This window comes from Stegostoma tigrinum, chromosome 24 (assembly GCF_030684315.1).
Source record: "Stegostoma tigrinum isolate sSteTig4 chromosome 24, sSteTig4.hap1, whole genome shotgun sequence".
In the NCBI taxonomy this organism is placed as follows: Eukaryota; Metazoa; Chordata; class Chondrichthyes; order Orectolobiformes; family Stegostomatidae; genus Stegostoma; species Stegostoma tigrinum.
Window position 1 is genome coordinate 737,606 of NC_081377.1, and position 23,987 is coordinate 761,592.

Consider the following 23,987-nt stretch of genomic DNA (forward strand, 5'->3'; position numbering starts at 1 on the left):
AAATGCAGTATTCCCTATTGCATTGCCTTGACAATTAGAGTCCCGTTGCCAACCAATCTCATGCAGTATGAAAAATATCCTCTTGACTTCATAGTGTTGTGAATGTCCTGATGAATGCAAGATGAAAAGGTTTAATGAAATTATTTTTTTCAGCAACACTTAGACCTGTATAAATTCAAGTTATTTTAATTTCACGATCAACCACTTTATAACTTGCTTTCTTTCTGAACCTCACTCTGCTCTCCTCAGCTTCCATTACTCCATGCTTTTCTTTTAAGCTCAGCAGTTTATTTTAACGTGGATAGCTAGCAGGGAAATGTTTGGGGAATGTTTAGAATTATGTGGATACTGTACAGTACTAGGAATTTAGACATACAGTCCCAACATATACAGTGAATGGGATCATGCTCCACATGGTGGGCAATGAAACCAATACAACAATGTAACTCCTGAAGCTGTGTGAAGTCTTTAGGAAACTGCCAATCAGGGATGCATGTAATTTGATGTATTTTCTTATGTAGTTACCAAGGCAAAAGGCCAATGGAGTCTCCGGGCAGTTTTGATCAGCTGACAAACTGCCTGAAGCCAGTGGAGCTTTTAAATGGGTAAGTACTCATTGAATTGCTATTTTGTAATTGACATCTTCGAGACAACATAAAGCCAGTGTTGTTTGCCAATGGAGAAGTTTTCCGTGATAATTGTATGGTGTAAATAGTGATGACTGTATTTGTAATCTGCTATATAAATCATTTTGGACTTCCCGCATATGCATTGGGGTACGATGAATATGGGAGAATCAGTCTTTTCTCCAGCCTACGCTGTGACCAACTCAATATTTTCTTCATTCCGGGCAAACCGAAGTATTGATGGTCCCTGCAGACTTATTTCCTCTTGAATTGCTATATAGGTACATGTGCATTACTGGTAAAGGAGTATCTCACACTTTATTGAGGGAGGATACATCAAAGGATTAGTGCAGCGAGGCAGTATGAGTAGAATTCTGGAATAAGAAAGGGAAATCACAGTGTTGGGGGGTATACTATAGACCTCCCAATAGCCAGCAGGAGATAGAGGAGTGAATATGCAGGCAGATTTTTAGAAAGACATAAAAACAGCAGGGTTGTTGTCACGGGTGGTTTTAACTTCCCCTGTACTGACTGGGTCTCAGTTCGTGCAGGGGACTTGGATGGAGGAGAATTTGTAAGGTCCATTCAAGAAGGTTTCTTAACAGTATGTAATCAGTCCAACCAGGTAAGAGATTATGGTGGGTTTGAGGAAATAAACCTGGGCAGCTGAGTGAAGTTGCAATGGTGGAGCATTTTGGAAGTAGTGACCTTAATACTGTGAGCTTTAAGATATTCATGGACAGGGATAAAAGTGTCCCTCAGGTAAAGGTGTTAAAATGGGGGAAGGTGAATTATAACATTACTAGGCAGGAACTGGAGAGTGTTGATTGAAGGCGGTTGTCTAAGGGTAAATCCACATCAGACATGTTACAGTGTTTCAAATGGCAATTGATAAGAGTTCAGGAGTGGCATGTTCCTACGAGAATGAAGAATAGATACGGCAAGTTACATGAATCTTGGATGACCAGGGATGTTATAAACTTGCTCAAAAAGAAAAAGGAATCATATATAAGGTCGAAGAAGGCGGGAACTGACAAAGCCCTTGAAGTGTATAAGTAGGAAAAAACTTAAGCAAAGGGCCATGAGGTGTCATTAGTGAACAGGATTGAAGAGAATCCCTAAGCTTATTATACTAGACGGTAGCCAGGAAAAGGGTTGGCCCAGTCAAGGACAAGGGAGAGAATGTATGTGTGGAGCCAGAAGAGGTGGGTGAGGTCTTAAGTGAAAACACTTTGTACCGGTAATCAACAAGGAGAAGGAATTGCTGGAGGATGGCCTCAAGGAAGGGAGCACAAAATTTCTAAGCCAGATTGTTTTCAAAAATGAATGATCAGGGAGAAGGTAGGGCCGATCAGGGATAGCGTAGGGAACTTGTGCATGGAGTCTGAGCAGATAGGGGAAGCCCTAAATGAGTTTTTTGCTTCGGTTTTCACGAAGGAAAGGGACCTTGTTGTGAATGAGAACTTTGAGGAGCAGGAAAACAGGCTTGAACAGATAAAGATTGAGGAAGTTGATGTGCTGGAAATTTTGGCAAACAGTAAGATTGATAAGTCCCCAGGGCCAGACCAGATTTATCCTAGGTTGCTCCGGGAAGCGAGAAAGGAGGTTGCTAAGCGCCTGGTGAAGATCTTTGCTTCCTCACTCTCCACGGGAGTCGTACCGGAAGTTTGGAGGGAGGCAAATGTTGTTCCTCTTTTCAAGAAAGCGAATAGGGAAATCCCTGGAAATTACAGACCAGTCAGTCTTACATCTGTGGTCAGCACGTTTTTGGAAAGAATTCTGAGGGACAGGATTTATGACTATTTGGAAAAGCATAGCGTGATCAAAGGGAGTCAGCATGGCTTTGTGAGGGGCAGGTCATGCCTCACAATCTTATTGAGTTCTTTGAGGAGGTCACGAGACAGGTTGATGAGGATCAAGCAGTGGATGTGGTGTACATGGACTTCAGCAAGGCATTTGATAAGGTTCCCCATAGCAGGCTCATTCATAAAGTCAGGAAGTATGGGATACAGGGAGATTTGGCTGTCTGGATTCAGAATTGGTTGGCTGACAGGAGGCAGAGAGTGGTTGTAGATGGTAAGTATTTTGCCTGGAGGTCAGTGCTGAGTGGTGTCCCGCAGGGCTCTGTTCTTGGGCCTCTGCTCTTTGTAGTTTTTATAAATGACTTGGATGAAGAGGTTGAGGGGTGGGTTAGTATATTTGCTGATGACACAAAGGTTGGAGGTGCCGTTGATAGTATCGAGGGCTATTGCAGGCTTCAGTGAGACATTGACAGTATGCAGAGCTGAGCTGAGAAATGACAGATGGAGTTCAACCTGGATAAATGCAAAGTGATGCATTTTGGAAGGTCAAACTTAAATGCTGAATATAGGATTAAAGGCAGGATTCTCAGCAGTGTGGAGCAACAGCAGGATCTTGGTGTTCAAGTGCATAGCTCCCTCAAAGTTGCCACCCAAGCGGATAAAGTTGTTAAGAAAGCATATGGTGTTTTGGCTTTCATTAACAGGGGGATCGAGTTTAAGAGCCGCGAGGTTTTGCTGCAGCTCTACAAAACCTTGGTGAGACCACACTTGGAATATTGTGTCCAGTTCTGGTTGCCCTATTATAGGAAAGATATGGAGGCTTTGGAGAGGGTGCACAGGAGGTTTACCAAGGTGCTGCCTGGACTGGAGGGCTTGTCTTACGAGGAGATGTTGACTGAGTTCGGACTTTTCTCTCTGGAGAGAAGGAGGAAGAGAGGTGACCTGATCGAGGTGTACAAGGTAATGAGAGGCATGGATAGAGTCGATAGCCAGAGACATTTCCCCAGGGCAGGATTGACTGCCTCAAGAGGTCATAGTTTTAAGGTGTTAGGAGGAAGGTATAGAGGAGACATCAGAGGGAGGTTCTTCACCCAGAGAGTTGTGAGCGCATGGAATACTTTGCCAGTGGTAGTCGTGGAAGCAGAGTCATTAGTGACATTTAAGCGACTGCTGGACATGCACATGGACAGCAATTAATTGAGTGGAACGTAGGTTAGGTTATTTTATTTTTGGATTAGGATTATTCCACGGCACAACATTGTGGGCCGAAGGGCCTGTACTGTACTTTTCTGTGTTCTATGTTCTAAGTGTTGTGCATCTTAAAAAGTCCTTGGCTCCTGAAGGTGTCTATCCCAGAATATTAAGGGAGGCATGAGAACAAATTGGTGGAGCATTGACAGACATCATTGTATCCTGTTTGGACACAGGTGAGGTCTCAGAGAGCTGGAGAAAGCCAATGTTGTCCCATCATTTAAAAAAGGGTGACAGGGATAATCCAGGAAATGACAAGCCTGTGAGCCTCACATCAGTGGTAGGGAATTTTTGGAAAAGATTCTCGGGGACAAGATCTATAAACATTTAGAAGGAAATAGATTGATTAGTGATAAGCAGCATGGTTTTGCTCAGGCAGGTTGTGCCTCATTAACGTGATTGACTTTTTTGAGGAGATGATGAAAATGATTGATGGAAAAACAGTTGATGTTGTCTACATAGACCTCAGTAAAGCCTTTGACAAGGTAATGGCAGACAGGTACAAAATGTGAAGTCATGTGGTATCAGGGCCAAGCTGGCAAGATGGATACAGAGCTGGCCTTGTCACAGGAGACAGAGGGTAGCAGTGGAAGGATGCTTTTCGGAATGGAGGGCAGTGACTAGTAGTGTTCCACAGGGATCAGTGCTGGGACCTCTGCTGTTCATGATCGACATAAATGATTTGGAGGAAAAAGTTGCTGGTCTAATTCGTAAGTTTGCTGATGATACAAAGGATGGTAGAGTTGCAGATAGTGAGGAGGACTGTCAGAGGATACAGCAGGATTTAGATTAGTTGGAGGCATGGGCAGAAGAATGGTAGATGGAGTTTAATCCGAACAACTGTGAGGTGATGCATTTTGGAAAGTCAAGTACAGGTGGAAATTATACAGTGAATGGCAGAACCCTTAGGGGTATAGATATGCAGAGAGATCCTGGTGTGCAGGTCCACAGATGACCGAAGGTGATTAGGTACAAAAGTTAAAAAGGCCGATGGCATGCTTGCCTTCATTGGAAGGGCCTTTGAGCATGACGATAGACAAGTTATGCTGCAGCTTTAGAGGACTTCAGTTAGGCCACACTTGGGATATTACTGTCAGAATAAAAAAAATTACCTTACATGTTATTCTTGTGCATCTTCCTATAGCATGTGTTCTAATGGAGAAACTGGAATCCACAGCCAAGCAAGAGAGCATTGCAGCTCAAAGAGACAGAGACGAAGGGCTCAAAATTTTACTGACAATGATCTACAAACCCTTCTGGATGAAATGCAGCCAAGGAGGGACAGATTGCTTGGTGTGCATGGCAGGAAACCTCAAAAGCCTATTTCACGTGCTATGTGGAGGGAAGTGGCAATGGCACTGAATGCCACCTCGCTCACCTCTAGGACTGCAGACCAATGCCGGAAAAAGTTCAATGATCTGACAAGAGCAGGCAAGGTAAAATACTGGTGAGAGAAAAAGAGTTAACGTTTAAAGTTGAAAAAATTTAATCTGGAGCAAGTTAAAAATGCTGACAAGTGAATGTGGGGGCAGTGAGGAGGGAAATAACAAAAATGTTGAACTCAATTTTCAGGGTCCAGATCAAAATGACTTTTGCCTTAATTTTGTTCCCTTTTTCTTGGTGGATTTTGCTTTGGCTCTAATTTTTCTCTCTTCTTTTGCTTTGAACGAGCAAGTGCACACTATTCTACTATTCACACATCGTTTATATGAATTAAATTAGTTTTATTGTCACACGTACTCAAAAGAGTACAGTGAAAAGTTTGTAAGTCCCCACTTACAGAGCACCTATGTATAATCCTTAGTTATAGAGTAGAGAAATGAAGAAACAAAATTACATCACGGCTATAAACTGTATAACCAAACCTCGGAAAAAATTAGAAGCAAAGTTAAAAAGACAAACATCACAGTCTGTCTGGGGGGCACGGTGGCTCAGTGGTTAGCACTGCAGCCTCACAGCGCTAGGGACCTGGGTTCGATTCCCGCCTCAGGCGAATGTCTGTGTGGAGTTTGCACATTCTCCCCGTGTCTGCGTGGGTTTCCTCCGGGTGCTCTGGTTTCCTCCCACAGTCCAAAGATGTGCAGGTTAGGTGGATTGGCCATGCTAAATTGCCCGTAGTGTTCAGGGGTGTGTGGGTTATAGGGGGATGGGTCTGGGTGGGATGCTTCAAGGAGCGGTGTGGGCTTGTTGGGCTGAAGGGCCGATTTCCACACTGTAGGGAATCTAATCTAAAGGCTGTTCGCAGTGGACCAACAGAGGGGTCTCCGCATGCGCTGACTGGCTGCTGCAAAGCTCCGCGCTGGGCCGCTGCCCCACTCCCACATTGGGCCTTCTGTTTTTCACTTGTTGCACTTCCACTAGCTCTGTTTGCCCTGTTAATATTTTTGCAATTTTACCTTTTCTGTTTTGGGATAAAGAGATTATTACAGCATCACAGAAATCTTCTGGTTCAGAAAATGGCCGTTCAGCCTATTGTGCATGCCCGGGCTCATTAAGGGAACATCAATACCCAGAGCCAATCTCCTCTTTATTCCCCATTCCACTGCACATTTCTAAAATAATTGTCCAGTGCACTCTAGAATGTCTCTGTTGAACCTGCCTCCGTCACACTTCAAGTCAGCGTAGAACTAAGGGACACAGTTAAAAAATTAGGGGTCTCCCATTTATGATGGAAATAAAAGAAAATATTCTCAGATGCGTATGGGTTTTCGGAATTCTCTTCCCAGAGAGCAGTGGAGACAGAACAATTGAATATTTTTAAGGCAGACTTGGATAAATTCTTGACTAACGCAGGAGTCAGAGATTATGGGAGCAGGCCTGAAAGTGGAGTTGATCAGCTATGATCTTATTCAATGGCTGAGGAGGCTCAAGAGACCAAACATACTGAGTTTCTCCACTATTCTCAGTTTGTTGGAGAAACAAGATGGCTTACAGATCTGAATCCATGCCTTCACCCATCACAGACCTTCCCTTAAAATCTATTATGTTTATAAATTGTTTCTAGTTCTCTTATTGGGTCATCAATCTGAAATGCTAATTCTATGCCAGTCTTCACAGATGCCTTAAGTATTTAAACACATTTTGTTTTACTTCAGGTTTCCAGCATCAAACAGTGTATTGCTTCTGTAACACACACTATAATTTAATAACTGCATAACCACTCGTACACTACCATGTGCACATGTGGCGTATTGGTGGTGTCCCTACCTCTGAACCAGGAGTTCTGGTTTCAAGCCCCAAATGTCCCAGTTCTAAATCAAAACATGGCTGAACACTGATTAAAATAACATACCATGGATATGATTTACTCTCATTCACACCCATCCTAGCAAAGGTTAATTGTATGTCACACGTTTAAAGGGCTCTTGTGGAGCAGTAATGTCCTTATCACTGAGCGAGGAGACCCAGGTTCAAGTCCATTCTGCTTCAGAGGTGCTAATTAACATCTTTGAGCAGGTTGATTAGAAAATATCCACAAGACAACAATGGTGAAGGAGAGGCGATGACGCTGATTGAGATCTCACAATCTGTGTTTTAAGGTCCTGATGTTAATTCCTGTCATATAACCTTAAATATCCTTTCTGACCTTTGACTACCAGATTTAGAACTTCAGTTGTTTGATTCTGTCTGAAAGAATGTTTTCAGCTTTGACTGAAACCTAGTGGCCTTTTTTTTAATAGGAGAAACTCATGCACAATGCCCGCGAGAGGCAGGAGTGCAGAGGGGGCATTCCCAACATTAAGGAGCTCACCCCCTATGAAGAACAGGCCGTGGAACTGCTGGGTAGGCAATGTGGTCTTGCTGTAGTGGCAGATGGAGAAATTGGTGTAACGGTGCAGACTCCAGGTTAGTGTCATATATATATATGGATAGTCACAATAAAATGGCAGTGCTCCAGTCACTAACCACAGGCTGACTCCCTAATCTTGTGCAGGTTATGTTTAGAGAGTCTCAGCTTGTACTGTTTTTCCTGCAGAGCCATCACAGCAGTGGGGGCCAGAGGAGGAGGAGGATGATGATGATGATGATGAAGAGGAGGAGGAGAAACTATGCTACCTCATTAATTATGAAGATGAGGAGGACGATGACGAGAGCAAGCCAGATCGTGAGTCCCTGAAGCTTGATACAGCTCCATTTTCCACTGCCCCTATCCCATCAATTTCACCCCCTGCATCCCTGGCCTTCTCAGTCCCACGGTCCAGCTCTGATATGGTCACTAGGGCACGGTTGGACAGTGTTAACGAGGAAGTAGCACTGAGTGATTCCCAAGGCATCAGGGAATCGGATGAGTGGGGAATGGGTGAGGACATGCCACTTCCCCAGAGGAGGCCAAGGAGAAGGATGCCCCTGACCCCAGATCCCTGGGGTTCTGATTTCATGGGTACTCGCTCGAAGAGAAGGATGTTCAATGAGCATCATACTTACGTGCAGGCTCTGCGCTCAGTCTTTGAAGATGTGCAGCATCTGACAGCTGTGACTTTGGAGTCTACAGCCCTCATTTGCAACAGCATTAAAGAAGCTTTCACTTCACTGCAGTCATCAATGGAACACGTGGCAGCTTCATTAGAGTCTGCAGCACATCCCGACTTCAGAAATGCACAGGAATCAGTCTGTGCCCCCACACCCACAGAAGTGCAAAATGCTGCATTGGCAGTAATTGGGGAGAAAATAGACAGCACTCTACGTGTTGGTTTTCAGAGTCTTGGGGCTGGGATCCAAGCTGCTGTGACTCACGGCTTTCAGGATCTAATAGCTGCCATTAAACCACCTATTCCAGTGGTTAATGGGAATGCAAATACAGGGCTTAGTGCAATGCCAATGTCTGACAGTAACCTGCCAGAAGCAGCTAGTTCTCAGGACAGCCACACATGGCAGACCTCTAACCCACCCTCCCACAGAATCAAGCCAGCAGAATTCAAGAAGCGATACCAGACTGTCCATACAGAAGCTCACAAGATGCAGCCAGTGGTGGCTCCCTGCCAGGAAGAAGCTGCCCTTGGAGGTGGACCACCTCAGTCCCATGAGCCTTTTGTAGCACAGGAACTGCCAATGCCCTCGTGTGATACTCAGGTGGCACCAAGGAGAAACAGTCGAATAGGAGACAGAAAGACCCGTTTAGGTACTCCAGGAAAACCCTACATAAAAAGGAAGTAGGATGACATAGTTATTGTATGGATTGCTTGTAATAAAAGAGAATGTATATTTACTTTGAGCTGAGGTATTCAAATCCGATAAGAGTGGAGCAAACAATGATGTGATGATCAAGGATGGGTACCAGGTGAAGGATTTATCACTTGTCTGAAGATGGAGAGATTGTTTGGAGGTGTTCTTGAAGTTGTGGTAATGATGCTATCCTCTGAGACAAGAAGCGCCCAGTTTGTATGGTCTTTAAGGAGTCCTTGTAGCAAAGGTCAGCCTTATTCTCTCCTCCATAATGCTCTGCCTCCAGAACAACTAAGCCCAGCTTCCCAGGTAAATAGCTATTGAGTCTATAGTTTTAGATTGCTGTTGTGCAGGCCACAACGAGTATTAGGAATGTGGAGCATATGAACTGGAGTACGTGGGACCTGGTACTCTGAAACCCGGTGGCCCTCTCAGTGACCATTCTGGTAAAAGTGCAGACCTTGGTGTATTGCTTCTCAGTATTCCCAGACCTCTTAATGAGGTCATTAACCATAGCAGCAAGGGTTAGACAGTGTCCCTCAAAGCTGTTATTGACATTATTGTTTAACAACAGTGGCAATGAATTACTACATCATGGCAACTACATGCACATCTCCCATGGAGAATTCTTTTGCATGCTGTTGCACTCCATCTTGGCATTCAGGGCGTGAAAACGCTCAGGATTTCTCACTGGCAGAGAAGGTTAATGCTAACCATGGGAGCTCGCAAAGCCAAGTTGATGCCAAATTAAGTGATATTACAATGATCCTCTGCAATTGCCAAAAGTGACTGAGTTGAGACAACTCAAAAGTTATCATTTTCTCAGTTACAGACAACTGCCTGGGCCAGTTATCTTGGCTGTAGGCCTTCTTTTAATACCATTCGTAATTCTTCGACTGTCTGCTTTTTGAAGAGCACTCATTTCACTGTATTCCTTGCTTACATCTGAATAAACCCGTGTAGACTGTAAGTTATTTAAGGAGAGGGTAATTTATCGCTCAGAAGTTGCCTCAGTTGTCTTCCTCCATCATCTCCTGCTCCTAACCCGTCATTATGATGGAAAACAATGGAATTATGGGTATCCTTGGGATCTCTCTGCCCCTCAGGCCATTAGAAACAAATGCAGTATCTGTGGAGAAAAGATGCAGATCAATATATCATCCCGACAAATCTTTCCAGCTCCAGAAATCTGACAAATCTCCTATCCCTCTTCAGCCTCAAAACTCCCCCAGTCTCAGCTGATCTTCGGAGTGTACAAAGTTTCAGAATTTGGTTCTGTGTAAGTCTCAGTATGTTGGAAGCACCAGTTACTGAAATTATTCCAGTCTGCAGGCCTCATACAAATAGAATTCAATGAACTTCGTTGGGTTTTAGTGGTAGAATGTGGGAGGGCCAATATGTGATCAGGAAATTGGCTTAATTCATTTTGAGATCAAAGAGAGACAGAATTGGCTTCAGCTTTTATGTGAATAATGGTACATCCAATTGTTCTGATCTTGTAGCTCAGAAATAAATTCTCAAAAATATAATAAGGCCACATTTGCAGCCCTGCTTACATTTCTGGTCGCACTGCTATAGGAAGGATAGAAAGGGTGCAAAGATCATTTACAAGGGCGTTACCAAGACTGGAAGGCTTGATATAACAAAGACAGATAATAAGAAAAGCTGGGACTTTTTTTCCCCTTAGAGCATTGGATGCTAAGGGTAACCTTATAGAGGTTTGCAAAGTCATGAGAGGCATTGATAAGGGAAAAGCTAAAGTCTTTTATCTGGGGTAGGGGACAGCAAAACTAAAGGGCATAAATTCAAGGTGAGAGGAGTAAAGTTTAAAAGGGACCCGAGCGGCAACTTTTTCATGCAGAAGATGGTGCGTGTATGGAACGAGCTAGTAGAGTTACAACATTTAAAAGACATTTGGACAGATACATGGGCAGGAAAGGTTTAGTGCATATGGGCCAAATGCAGGCAAATAAGATTAGTTTAGAAAACCTGGCTAACATGGACTAGTTGGGCCAAAGGGTCTGTTTCCATTGCTGTACAAATCTATGACTCTATTTCAAGGCCTTTAAGGTTTTTGAGCTTCCATTTAGTCCATGTCTTTACCAGTTCAAACTTTCATTTTTCTAATGCTACTTTAATTTGTCTCTTTGATCCCATCTTCTGTAAATTACAGCACATTCAGAGTGCTCTTTTGCACTTCTGATCCACATTCGTTCCCACACTCTCATCACACCATCCTTTTCAAGCCTCTGTTTGTCTCAGGAGAACAGTTACAGGATTAATATTGACATTTCTAAGCCCGTTGTGAATCCACTCTGCCTGCCCTGATCTCTTAGCCATACATTCATGATTTGTGCACTCTATCTGTCATCGACCACTGTTCTAGTTGGTACATCTTCATTCTTATCATTTTTGACCCCAGCTTTGCAAATTATTTCCCAATAAAGTTGTGGATGTTTTAGGAAGGCCAAATATATCGATTCCCAGTAGACAGGCCATGTTTCATGTTCCTTTAGGTTGCCATTTTTACAGTTTTTGAAGTGTGGTAGAAGGATTTCACTGAACTGTCAAAGCCCAGGAATTGTCACACCAATTCAAGACGGGCTATAATTTAGCCACTCTGCCTCCTACTGTTTGGAGTTAGTTACAGTGTCCCAATGTATGGACAATCTTCTTTGGTAAATGTTTACTTATCTTAATATATCTGCTGTTCTTTTTCCAACTTAATTGACTGGTTTGATCTCTTAATTGGTTTAATCTCAACTACATTGCTCCTTTGACGTAATTAAATCTTACCAACTGCTTTGGAAATATTACTGTGAGTTATATTGCAACTTGACTGTCCAGTATAGTACTGAAACAGTATTGCATTGGAAGAGATATTATTCTTCAGCTGAGACTTTATACTGGGGCGCAATGAGTCTTTTCAGATGGATGAAATAGATCCCATGGCATTATTTGAGGGACAGCGAAAGGTTTATACTGAGTGTTCATCCCTCAATCACTGTCACAAAACAGATTACTTAATCATTGTCACAAACTTGTTCTTGGACATATTTGATGAGGACAAATTGGCAGGTGTGTTTCCTACATTACAACAGTAGATATATTTTGTAACTACTTCATTGACAACAAAACATTTTGGGGCATCCATTGCTAGTAAAAAAAAACTATATAAATACAAGTCTTATTTTCTTCGGGACTGCCTTTAAATGTACTTCGTACCTTCTTGGCGTAGTCAAAAAATGAACGTCACATGCCCATTTCTCTATCACGAAACCGTCTATCTCCAGTCCCATAAAATTGCCTACCATTGAACATACTGTAACAAACCCGTTACTGAAATTCTAATCCATACTTCTTTTCGCTTTAGAATCAACTGCTCCAATGTTCTAAGTAAAAGTGAATACTGGAGTGTTCTCCTGAGCACTTTCTAATCTACACCCGTTGTAAACATCATTTCATCTGAAACTCTGACCATATCCAAGTGTCTATCAAGGCCTGTTCAGTTGTCATCTTCTCAGGGCCATTAGGATGGGAAGTAAGTTTTAGCCTGGCCAGTAACCCTCACGTCCCAAAACCACAAAAAGTAAAATTGCCGTTATTCTTGATCTTGCATTTGCTTCGCAGTCCCTATTACACAAATTTAAAATTCTCATCCCTCACCTTAAATCTCAAACGTGGTCTTGCATTCTCTAAATGTAACTTGCATTCTAACTGTAGTCTCTGATAGCCTTGTAACCTGTGTACACGTACCTAAGCTCCTCACCATTGTACTTCCATCCCATTATTAGATGTTGTGTCATTATCCATTCAGGCCTGGAATATAGTAATTAGGAGCAGAAGTAGACCATTCAGGCTCCTGACCCAGCGCTGTCATTGAATAAGATCATGGCTGATCCATCCAAATAACTTTGATTCCCTTGTTTAGCAAGAATCTATGCACCTCCGCCTTAAAAATATTCAATGATCCACCTGCATGGCTTTCTTTGCAAATTTGCACAACCATCTAAGAGAAAGAATGACCCGTATTTTTAAAACTGTCCCTAGTTGTGGGCTCATCCATCAATGAAAACAGTCATTCCATGTCTACTTTGCCAAGACCATTTAGGATCATACACACTTCGATCAAACCACCTCTTGCTCTTCTGAATTCTAGTGAAACAAAATAATCAGAAACAAAAACAGAAATTGTTGGAAAACCTCTGCAGGTTTGGCAACATTTGTGGAGAGTTAATGTTTTGGGTCCAATGAGTCTTCAGAAAGTTTTAATGAGGATTGAACCCACTTTGTTGGTGTTACTCATCTCTGCCTTGTGAAAGAGCAGCCTGTGGTCCTTTGGAATTGTGACAACTTTACATTTAATTGTAGTGCAGCAGTAGACACTTATTTTACACACTGTGTAATTGTTTCCTTTTGCTAGTCTGAATCACTGAAAAGACATTGTGACTACAGTGCCCATTGTACCCTATAAGTTCTGCTGCACAGTCAGTGTGGTACTCCCCATTCCCACTCCCAGGGTCAGTGTAATATTCCCTATTCCTGTACCCAGGAGTAATATAGCATGCAAACAGGTTCTTTGGCCGAAACTGGTCCATACTCACCATGGTGCCCACTCACCTAGTTTCAATTGCCCACATTTGGTTGATATATTTCCAAACCCTTCTCATCCATGTACCTATCCAAATGTTTTTTAGTGTTGCTATTGTATCTGCCTCAACCACTTCCTCTGGTAGTCCATTCCATATACACACCTCTCTGTACATGAAGAAGTTGCCCCTCAGGTCCTTCTTAAATCTTTGCCCTCTCATCTTAAATCTGTGCGCTCTAGTTTTCAATTCTCCATCCCTGAGAAAAAGACTATATGCATTAATCCTTTCAATGCCCCTCATTCACCTACGTTCCAAAGAATTAAATCCTATCCTAGCCCACCTCCCCCTCTAACTCAAGCCTACTAGTCCTGGCACCATCCTCATAACTTTTTTGCACATTTTCTAGTTTAACTAAGTTTGTCCTATAATAAGGGTAACCAAAACTATGCATAAAATACAACTGTAACAAAACATCCCAACCCCAAACTCCATGCCTTGACCGATGAAAGCCAGAATGCAAACTGCCACCTTCACCACCCTGTCCATTTTTGTTGCCACTTTCAACGAACTGTTCACTTGTACACGTAGGTCCCTCTGTTCCGCAACACTCCTCAGGACCTTACCATTTACTGTATAAGCCCTCTTTTGGTTTGACTTTCCAAAGTGCAACACATCACACTTGTATGTACTGATTTGGAGTTGCCAGTCCTCAGCCCACTTACCCATTTGATCAAGATTCCTCTGTAATTTTTAATAATCTACCTTGCTATCAACAATACCTTCTAATTTTCTCAAACTTACTAATCATCTCTTGTACATTCACACCCAGCTCAGTTATATAAATAACAAACGTCCTGGCACAGGAGTCCCAGGCTTCCAATCCAAGAAACAACCTTCTACCATCACCCTCTGCTTCCTACCATCGAGCCAAATTTGAATCCAATTAGCTAGCTCTCCCTGGATCCCACGCAACCCAGCTTTCATGACAAGCCTGCCGTATGGGACCTTGTCAGATGCCTCAGTGAAGTCCATATAGACAGCGTCTACTGCCCTACCCTCATTTATCCTCTTGGTTACCTCTCCAAAAAACTCTTCGAAGATTTGTCAGACATGACGTGCACATATCCATGCTAATTATCCCTAATCAGACCTTGACTATCCAAATGTTGGTTGATCCTGTCCCTCAGTTTCCTCTCCAATAACTTGCATATCACTTATGTCAGGCTCACTGGCCTGTAGTTCCCTGACTTATCTTTGCTACCTTTCTTAAACAATGGAACAATATTAGCCAACCTCCGGTCTTCCAGACCTTCGCTACTTCCATACCTTCAGGCTAAAGATGATACAAAAATCTCTGCAAGGGTCTCTGCAGTTTCTTCCCTAGCCTCCCATGTGCAATATAAGGCTGGCAACACCTACTGCCTGGTAATGTGTATGTGGTCCAAAACATCCCCACTTGTTTCCCTTGTTTCCTTAGCATCCCTCCCGGGTAACACTAGAAAATTTCCCCATAAAGATATTAGACCCCCTCTAAATCAAGTGCAACCCATCCCTCTTGTACATGTCATCCCTACCCCAGAAGAAATCCCAGTGATCCAAGAACCGAAAACCCTGCCTTCTACTCCAGCTCCTCAATCACACATTCATCTGACCTATCATTCTATTTCTACCCTCACTGGCACGTCGCACAGGGAGTAATTGTGAGATCACCACCCTTGAAGTCCTGCTTTTTAACTTCTTACCTAACTCCCTATACTCATTTTGCAGGACTCCATCCCTTTGTCTATCTATATCATTTGTGAACATTGAGGAGAAATATTCATTAAAACATCTCCCCCGTCTCCTGTGGCTGCACACATAGACAGTCGTGCAGATCTTTAAGAGGACCTATTCTCTCCCTAGCCGCCCCTTTACTCCTAATATAGCCATAGAACCTCTTGGTATTATCTTTAACCTTATCTTTCAGATCCGTCTCAAACTCCTTTTCTGCTCCTCTGATTTCTCTCTTAAGTGAGCTCCTACACCTTTCATAGTCATCTAGGGATTCACTTGAGCCTGATAGCTTAAATCCAATGTATGCCCTCTTCTTTTTCCTGACCAGAGCCTCAATATCCCTAAATCTGCCAGCTTTTCCCTTCACCCTAACAGGACATACTGTTCCTAGACTCTTGTAACCACACTTATAAAAGCCTCTCATTGGCCAGTTATTCCTTTTCCTTCAAACAGACTCACCCAATGAATCTCTACTTGATCTTGCAAAATGGACCCAAAATTGGCCCGCTCCAGGTTTAGCATCTTAGGGTGTGGGCCTGTCCTATTTTTTTCCATAACTATGTTAAAACTAAGAAAATTATTTATGGTCACTGGATCCAAAGTGTTCTCTGGTTGATACTTCTGTCACTAGCGAGTTTTGAGAAGATTGGCCACTTCAGTCACTTGCCGGACCTCATTTTCAAAGAGGAGGTCCAGTGTTGTACCCTCCTGAGTAGGACCCTCTGCATATTGATTTAGGAAACTTTCTTGGACACATTTGACAAATTCCACCCAGTCCAGGCCTTTTACACTCAGGGTGACCCAGCCAATGCAGGGGAAATTAAAATCTCCAACCAGTATCGCTGTTATTCCTACAGGTACCTGCAATCAGTGTGCACATCTGCTCCTCTAGTATCTGCTAGCTATTTGGGGGCCTATAATACAGTCCCAGCAGAGTGACCATCCCCTCTATGTTTATAAGTTTTAACTTTATGGCATCATTTGATGACTCCTTAAGCATATCCTCTCTAAGCTCTGTTGTTATGTCTTCCCTTATCAAAGGGCAGCCCCCCCCCTCCCCACTCGCTTGTACTTCTGTCATGCCTGTAGTTTCGGTATCCTGGAACAATGAGCTGTCAGTCCAGGCCTTCTTTCGGCCCTGTTTTTGTTATGGCTATAATATCCCAGTCCCCAGAGCCAATCTATGCTGTGAGTTCATCTGCCTTAGCAGTCAGGCCATGTGCTTTGAAATCAAAGCACTTTAAACCAGAAGTCTTTTCCCTTCCTTTACTGGGCCCCTGACTATCCTGAATAGTAAACTTGTTCTTGATGGCTAATATATTTTTCCCTGACTTCTCGATGACCCCTCTCTTATTCAGAACACCCCCCCCCCCCCCCCCCCCCCCCCCGGCCAATCAAACTAGTTTAAACCCTCCCGGGTAACACGAGAAAATTTCCCCACAAGGATACTAGACCCCCTCCAGTTCAAGTGCAACCCATCCCTCTTGTATGGGTCATCTCTACCGCAGAAGAGATCCCAGTGATCCAAGAACCAAAAACTCTTGCCCTCTACTCCAGCACTTCAACCGCACATTCATCTGACCTATCACTCTGTTTCTACCCTCTTGACACTGCCCTTGAGGTCCTGTTTTTTAACTTCTTACCTAACTCTCTATACTCATTTTGTAGGACTCCATCCCTTTGTCTATCTATGTCACCCTCCCCATTCAGAATGTTCTGCAACCACTCAGACATCTTTGACCCTAGCACCCGAGAGGCAAGACACTATCCTGTTGCCTCTACTGTGGCCACAGAATCTCCTGAATGTACCCTTCACAATCGAGTCTCCTATCAGCATCTCTCTGACTGCACCTTTTTGCTGTGAGCCTCAGAGTCGGTCACAGTGCCACCGAGCTGACTGCTGTTGCTAGCCCTAAAAGGTCACTCACCGCAGCAGTATCCCAAGTGGTATTGATGTTATTGAAAGGAATGGCCACAGGGGAACTCTGCACTATTTGCCTTCCCCCTTTACCTCTTTGAGGTCACCCAGCTACCTGCAGCCTGCATCTTAGGACTGACTGTTTCACAACAGCATTTATCAATGATGTTCTAGATGATCCTGAATGCATCCAGCTCCAGATCCTGACAGGCAGGATTGGGGAACATACACCACATACCCCATACTTCACCCAGGGTCAGTGTTATACCCTCCCTAATCCCCACACCCTGCTCTAGGGCCCATGTTATAATTCCTGCTCCCAGTCACAGTGTCAGTGTGGCATCTACACTCCCAGCCCCAGGGTCAGTTTGATATTCTATACGCACTGCCTCAGTGTCAGTGTGATACTCCTCATTCCTAGTCCTGGGGTCAGTACAATTCTCTTATCGCATTGCCCTAGGGTAACGGTATATTCCTCACTCCCAGCCCCAGGATCGGAGTGATACTCCCAACTCTCAGTTCCCACATTCGTTTTGGAAATCCAAACCCCTAGTCCCGGGATTAGTGTGATACACCCTTTCCTCCTTCAGTGTGATGTACCTGACTGGTTTGTGTGCTGTGGTTTACTTGTACCAGTGCTGTATATTTGGATGACCAGGTGCTGCTGTAGTCCTGGCCCCACCATTCCTGTGCTGTGGTGCCCTCTTCCGACATTCATCATGACAGTTTGAAGAAACCACTCATGTCCTGCAGGTGGCAGATTATCACTGTCAGTCCTTCATTAACTCTGAAATGTTTGTATTTTAATTTTTGTGCATTATTCCTTCCTGTTGCACTCATCTGCTGCCCTAGTTTATGCAATGAGTTTGAAACTATGAGCAAAACACTGTTTCTTGCAGAATGTTCTGGATGTGAGTTTGCTCGCTGAGCTGGAAGGTTAGTTTTCAGACGTTTCGTCACCATTCTAGGTAACATCATCAGTGAGCCTCCGACAAAGCGCTGGTGTTATATCCCGCTTTCTATTTACCTGGTTAGGTTTCCTTGCGTTGGTGAAGTCATTTCCTGTTCTTTTTCTCAGGGGACGGTAGAACAGGAAATGACATCACCAACCCAAGGAAACCTAACCAGATAAATAGAAAGCGGGACATAACACCAGCGCTTCGTCGGAAGCTCACTGATGATGTTACCTAGAATGGTGACGAAACGTCTGAAAACTAACCTTGCAGCTCAGCGAGCAAACTCACATCCAGAACCTCAAACGGAGCTACAAATCTTCTCAAAACTCTCTTGCAGAATGTGTGCCAATTGCAGAAATCACAATGAGTACCACAGGCTGTAGAGCAAGAGCACTGTAGTAACCTTGGTTCCCCGCACCACTCACTGCAAGGAATGTCACAGCTTCTATGTAATGTACAGAATACCTGGTCTGATAGCATCCAATATGCATTTAATAATTTTATATTTTACCAAACTGCTGGTCAGTACTGTTCAGTGAACACTAGCCACCTCATTCCCACTGTACATGGGACTAAACTGAGTTAGATTTAAATTAATGTTTGAATCACTGTTTGAAGTGGAGAGGCTAAGAGGAGAGACTGAGCAGCTGACTGAAGCTGTTTAAAGTGAGAAATAACCTGTAAATCGGTTATTGTCATCATCCAGATTACAGAACAAATCAATCGTTACAACAAGATCCCACAATTCCAAGATTTTGGATGCTTTGTTACTTTGGAACAGTTTCAAGTATCGTAGTGTTTCTTGTTGTGGTTGTCTGTAATTTCATACCTGTAAATAAATTGTAATATGACTTTTAACCTGTGATCTAATTATGTGATCTTTCCTGTTTTCTGAACAACAAAAAGTGGCAGCAGCTAGCACACTGCATGATTGGGAAATAAATGAGTAGCTGATAGTCACAGGATATGATTGATCATTGACCACATACAGAAATTTACAAATTCCAGATCAAACTCAATTGTGGAAATGTTTTCTGCTGCAGACTTGACTGAAATGTGTTTGAACAACCACATTGTAAAAACTGGTAATAATACAGAGGAATTGATCTAACTTTAAGCCAAACAAGATTGTTTATCGTTTTCATTAAAATTCCAAAAGCAAACAGCACAGATTAAGTTCTCAAATGGATAGAGAACTAAAATTGACTGACTTATGAAAAGAAAATAAGCCATCACGTATGAATGTTACATGCATGAGTTGGTGGCTGAAGAGTACATGAGGACAACATGGTACTGTGTAAGCATATTCTTCAATCCTTTTCTCTCTTGTGATTCTCCAGTTTACCAATAAATATATCCATACAACTCACATCAACCAATCTTGGATAAGGGAGTTTCATTTGAATTTCCTAATGGCTTTGTAAATGACATCTTATTTACAGATGGCCTGTAGTTACAGTCTCCCCAACAAGTGAAAACATTATCTATACATCTACCCTTTATAACGCTTACATTATCTATACATGTACCCTTTATAATTCTTACATTATCTTAAAGAACTCTGTTGGGGCAGGCCTCAATTTTCTCTTTTCTAAGGACAATATTCCTTCTCTGTTCTGGTATAATTCTAGTCTTTTTGCACTTTCGCCAGTGCCTAAATATACTTTTCTAATTACTTATTCTAATATGAGGACCATCACTGTACACAGTACTGTAAGTGTAGTTTAACCAAGATTTAATATAAATTGTGCTTTTCAATTCTGTTTCTCAATACATATTTACTTCTTTATTATCTTATTAATTTGTGTTGGTATTATTAGTGATTTGTGTATCTCTACTCATAGATTCTTCTGCTGTCCAACTGCTTTTAGATTCCATTTCCAAGAAATACGTGGACTCCTTACTCTTCCTATCAAATGCACCATATTACAATTAATATTAATTGTTATTTATATACCCATTCTGCATATTCATTGATGTTTTCTTACACGTATCTTCAGAATTTGCAAAATCCCCCAATGTTCATGTCTGCATATTTCAAAATTGTTTTTCCAATTCCTGAATCTTAATATGGAGTGACACTGGGTGAACAGGGCTATATACTGAGATGTTGCACAAAGTTAGATGGTACTTTATGAAATAAAGAAGTTGGACACCCACTGCATCCCGGGACCGGTCCGGCCTGTCTCTGCCTCCCTAACCGTTTCTTCCTCTCACCCATCCCTTCCTCCCACCCCAAGCCGCACCCCCAGCTACCTGCTAGCCTCATCCCACCTCCTTGACCTGTCCGTCTTCCCTGGACTGACCTATCCCCTCCCTACCTCCCCACCCACACCTTCTCCACCTATCTTCTTTACTCTCCATCTTCGGTCCGCCTCCCCCTCTCTCCCTATTTATTCCAGTTCCCTCCCCCCATCCCCCTCTCTGATGAAGGGTCTAGGCCCGAAACGTCAGCTTTTGTGCTCCTGAGATGCTGCTTGGCCTGCTGTGTTCATCCAGCCTCACATTTTATTATCTTGGATAATTTAGTTGCTATGTTTACGATAATTAAAGGAAGTGCTAGAGTATATTGAATGGGTGCAGGAGGAAAGACTTTAGATTCCTGGGTCACTGGATCCATTTCTGGGAAGGGTGGGACCTTTACAATTGAGACAAGTTGCACCTAAATTGTGAAGGAACCAGCGTTCTTGCAAAGGGGGTTTGCTAGTATTTGTTAGTGGGAGTTTAAACTAATTTTATGGGGGAATGAGACACAGATTGGAGTTGCAATACGGAGTGATGCATAGATGAATGCAGAAGAAAAATCAAGTCAGTGTGGAAGGCAAAGAGCATGAGTCATCGGGTTAAGGCACAAGCGAGCATGGCAAGAGTGGATGGCATTTATGACAAGCATTAAGAGGCACAATGGTGTTTTTACAAAGAGTATGCAAGTAAGGCAGATGAGTTGAGGGTGCTGATTAGCACATAGGGATATGCTATTATTACTATCATGGAGACATTGTCAAAGGAGTGGCAGGACTAGCAGCTCGATATTCCAGGAGATGGAATCTTTCCTGAACTGTGTTGTAAAAGAGGACATGGTGTTCCAGTATTGATCAAGGACTCAATACTGCAAGAAGGAGGGATGATATCTTAGGAAGTTCTTCAATTGAAGCCATATGGGTGTAATATAAAAACAAAATGGGAGCAACCACATTATTGGGAGTCTACTATAGACTTCCAAAAAGTCGGGGTCATAGAAGGGCAGATTTGTAGCAAATATCAAACAAGTGTAAAACTTAATGTAAGATTCCAAATTCCAAAGATTAACTGGGATAGACAATGTGTGAAAGGCTTAGAGGAGCAAAATTTGTGAAGCGTATAGGAGAACTTTACAAGCCAATATGTAGAAAGTCCTACAAGAGAAAGGGCAGTGTAATTTTGGGAAACAAAGCCTCAGTGTTAGAACTTAAATGTTGTAGTGTACTTTAACGCCATGAATGTAAAAGTTTTAGAGTTATAGAGTAATGAATGTTCTCGCACAGAAAAGGCCCTTCAACCCACTGAGTCTGTGCCAGTCAAAAACAAGAACTTAACCATTCTAATTCCATTTTCCAGTTTTATTAGTAAGTGTGCAGGTGACACAAAAATTGATGGTGTGGTTAATATTGAGCATAAAAGCATTAGGCTACTAGATATAGATCGGTCAGATGGATATAACATCAATGGATAGATTTTAATCCTGAAAAGTATAAAGTGATACATTTTGGGAGAACTACCAAGGAAAGAGAGTCCATGATAAATAATAGGACCTATGGTAGTTCTGACGATCATCAGGACCTCGATATACATATACGCAGGCTGTTGTAGGCAACAGAACAGGTGGATTAAGTGGTTAAGAAGGCATACAGAACACTGTGCAGGATTCTGGCTAGGCCACAGCTGGCATGCTGTGTACTGTTCTGTTTACCATATTAATGAAGGATGCGGTTGCACTTGAGACAGTGCAGAGGAACTTCTTCATTTTTTCCTGAAAGCTGCCACCCAGGTAGATAGAGTTGTTAAAAAGGCGTATGGCGTATTAGTTTGCATTAATAGAGGGATCAAGTTCAAGAACCGTGAAGTTATGCCTCAGCTGTAAAACAGTCTGGTTCGGCCGCATCTGGAGTATTTTGTCCAGTTCTGGTCACCGCATTACAGGAAAGATGTGGAAGCGTTGGAAAAGATGCAGAGGAGATTTACCAGGATGTTGCTGAGAATGGAGGGAAGGTCTTACAAGGAAAGGTTGAGAGAGCTAGGGCTTTTCTCTTGAGAACGCCGAAGGATGAGAGGTGACATGATTGAGGTTTACAGAATGATCAGAGGTATAGATAGAGTGTCCAGCCAGAGACTTTTTTCTGGGGTGGAGTTAGCTATTACAAGGGGGCATAGTTTTAACGTGAGTGGAGGTAGATTTTGAGGACACTTCAGAAGTGGGTTCTTTATTCAGAGAGTTCTCAGGGAGTTATTCAGAGAGTGGAATGCATTGCCAGAGAGAGTCGTGGAGTCGGCCTCATTAGGGGCATTTAAGTGGCTATTAGATAGGCAAATGGATGATAGTATAAGGTAGGGATGGAGGTTAGAGAGACCTTAGGACAAATGTAAAAGTTCAGCACAACATTGTGGGCCAAAGGGCCCGTACTGTTCGATGTTCTATCATGATGTTAGCCGAGCTGGTGCATTTTAGCTATGAAGAGAGACTAGTTACATCGGGTTTGTTTTCCTTAGACCAGAGAAGGCTGAGGGGGAACTTGATTGAAGTGTATAATGTTATGATAGGAATAGATAGGAATGAACTTTTCCCCTTATTTAGCGGGGTCAGTTACCAGAGGGCTTAGGGGATCAGCAGGTTTAGAAGGGAATTAAGGAAAAACTTCACCCAGAGGATGGTACATCCCTGGAATACCTCAAAGGGTGATAGTGGCAGGAAACATTACAACATTTTATGATTTAACTGAGTAAACTAAATGTGATACTGTATTCCCAAATTTGCAGATTACACAAAGGAGGGTGAGCTGTGAGGATTACACAAAGGAGGGTGAGCTGTGAGGATTATACAGAGCAGTGTTACCTCTAATTTTCATTCTGGTTGCACAGGCCCCTGAGATCTGTGCGCAGCAGAATCTTGCAGAACAGAATTCACTTACAGCAATTGGCATGCTGATCTGATTGCTGTGTGGAGATGCTGCCAGACCTGCTGAGTTCCCCCAGCAATTTCTCTTTTTTTAACTTCAGTGTGACTTAGACAAGTTGAGTGAGTTGCCAAGTGCACGCAGATAAAGTATAATGTGGATAAATTAGAGGTAATCCACATTGACGCCAAAAAAATTATGCAATAGATTTGGAAAGTGGAAGATGCAGTGAGACCTGGATGATAGAACATAGAACAGTACAGCACAGCACAGAACAGGCCCTTCAGCCCACAATGTTGTGCCGACCATTGATCCTCATGTATGCACCCTCAAATTTCTGTGACCATATACATGTCCAGCAGTCTCTTAAATGACCCCAATGACCTTGCTTCCACAACTGCTGCTGGCAACGCATTCCATGCTCTCACAACTCTCTGCGTAAAGAACCTGCCTCTGACATCCCCTCTATACTTTCCACCAACCAGCTTAAAACTATGACCCCTCGTGCTAGCCATTTCTGCCCTGGGAAATAGTCTCTGGCTATCAACTCTATCTATGCCTCTCATTATCTTGTATACCTCAATTAGGTCCCCTCTCCTCCTCCTTTTCTCCAATGAAAAGAGACCGAGCTCAGTCAACCTCTCTTCATAAGATAAGCCCTCCAGTCCAGGCAGCATCCTGGTAAACCTCCTCCGAACCCTCTCCAAAGCATCCACATCTTTCCTATAATAGGGCGCCCAGAACTGGACGCAGTAT

The 23,987-nt window shown here is 42.9% G+C and overlaps 1 protein-coding gene across 5 annotated transcripts in view; it reads left to right on the forward strand.

The window, feature by feature from the left end:
* LOC125464850 (uncharacterized) overlaps positions 1–16,568 on the forward strand; it is a 114,021-nt gene extending 97,453 nt beyond the window's left edge. For all 5 annotated transcript variants that reach the window (XM_059654235.1, XM_048557691.2, XM_048557689.2 and 2 more), the window contains 4 exons: positions 522–605; positions 4,824–5,115; positions 7,360–7,525; positions 7,656–16,568. In XM_059654235.1, the coding sequence (XP_059510218.1) occupies positions 541–605; positions 4,824–5,115; positions 7,360–7,525; positions 7,656–8,833 (1,701 nt within the window). In that variant the 5' untranslated portion in view covers positions 522–540 and the 3' untranslated portion in view covers positions 8,834–16,568. The remainder of the gene's footprint in view (positions 1–521; positions 606–4,823; positions 5,116–7,359; positions 7,526–7,655) is intronic.
* Positions 16,569–23,987: the final 7,419 nt, after the last annotated feature.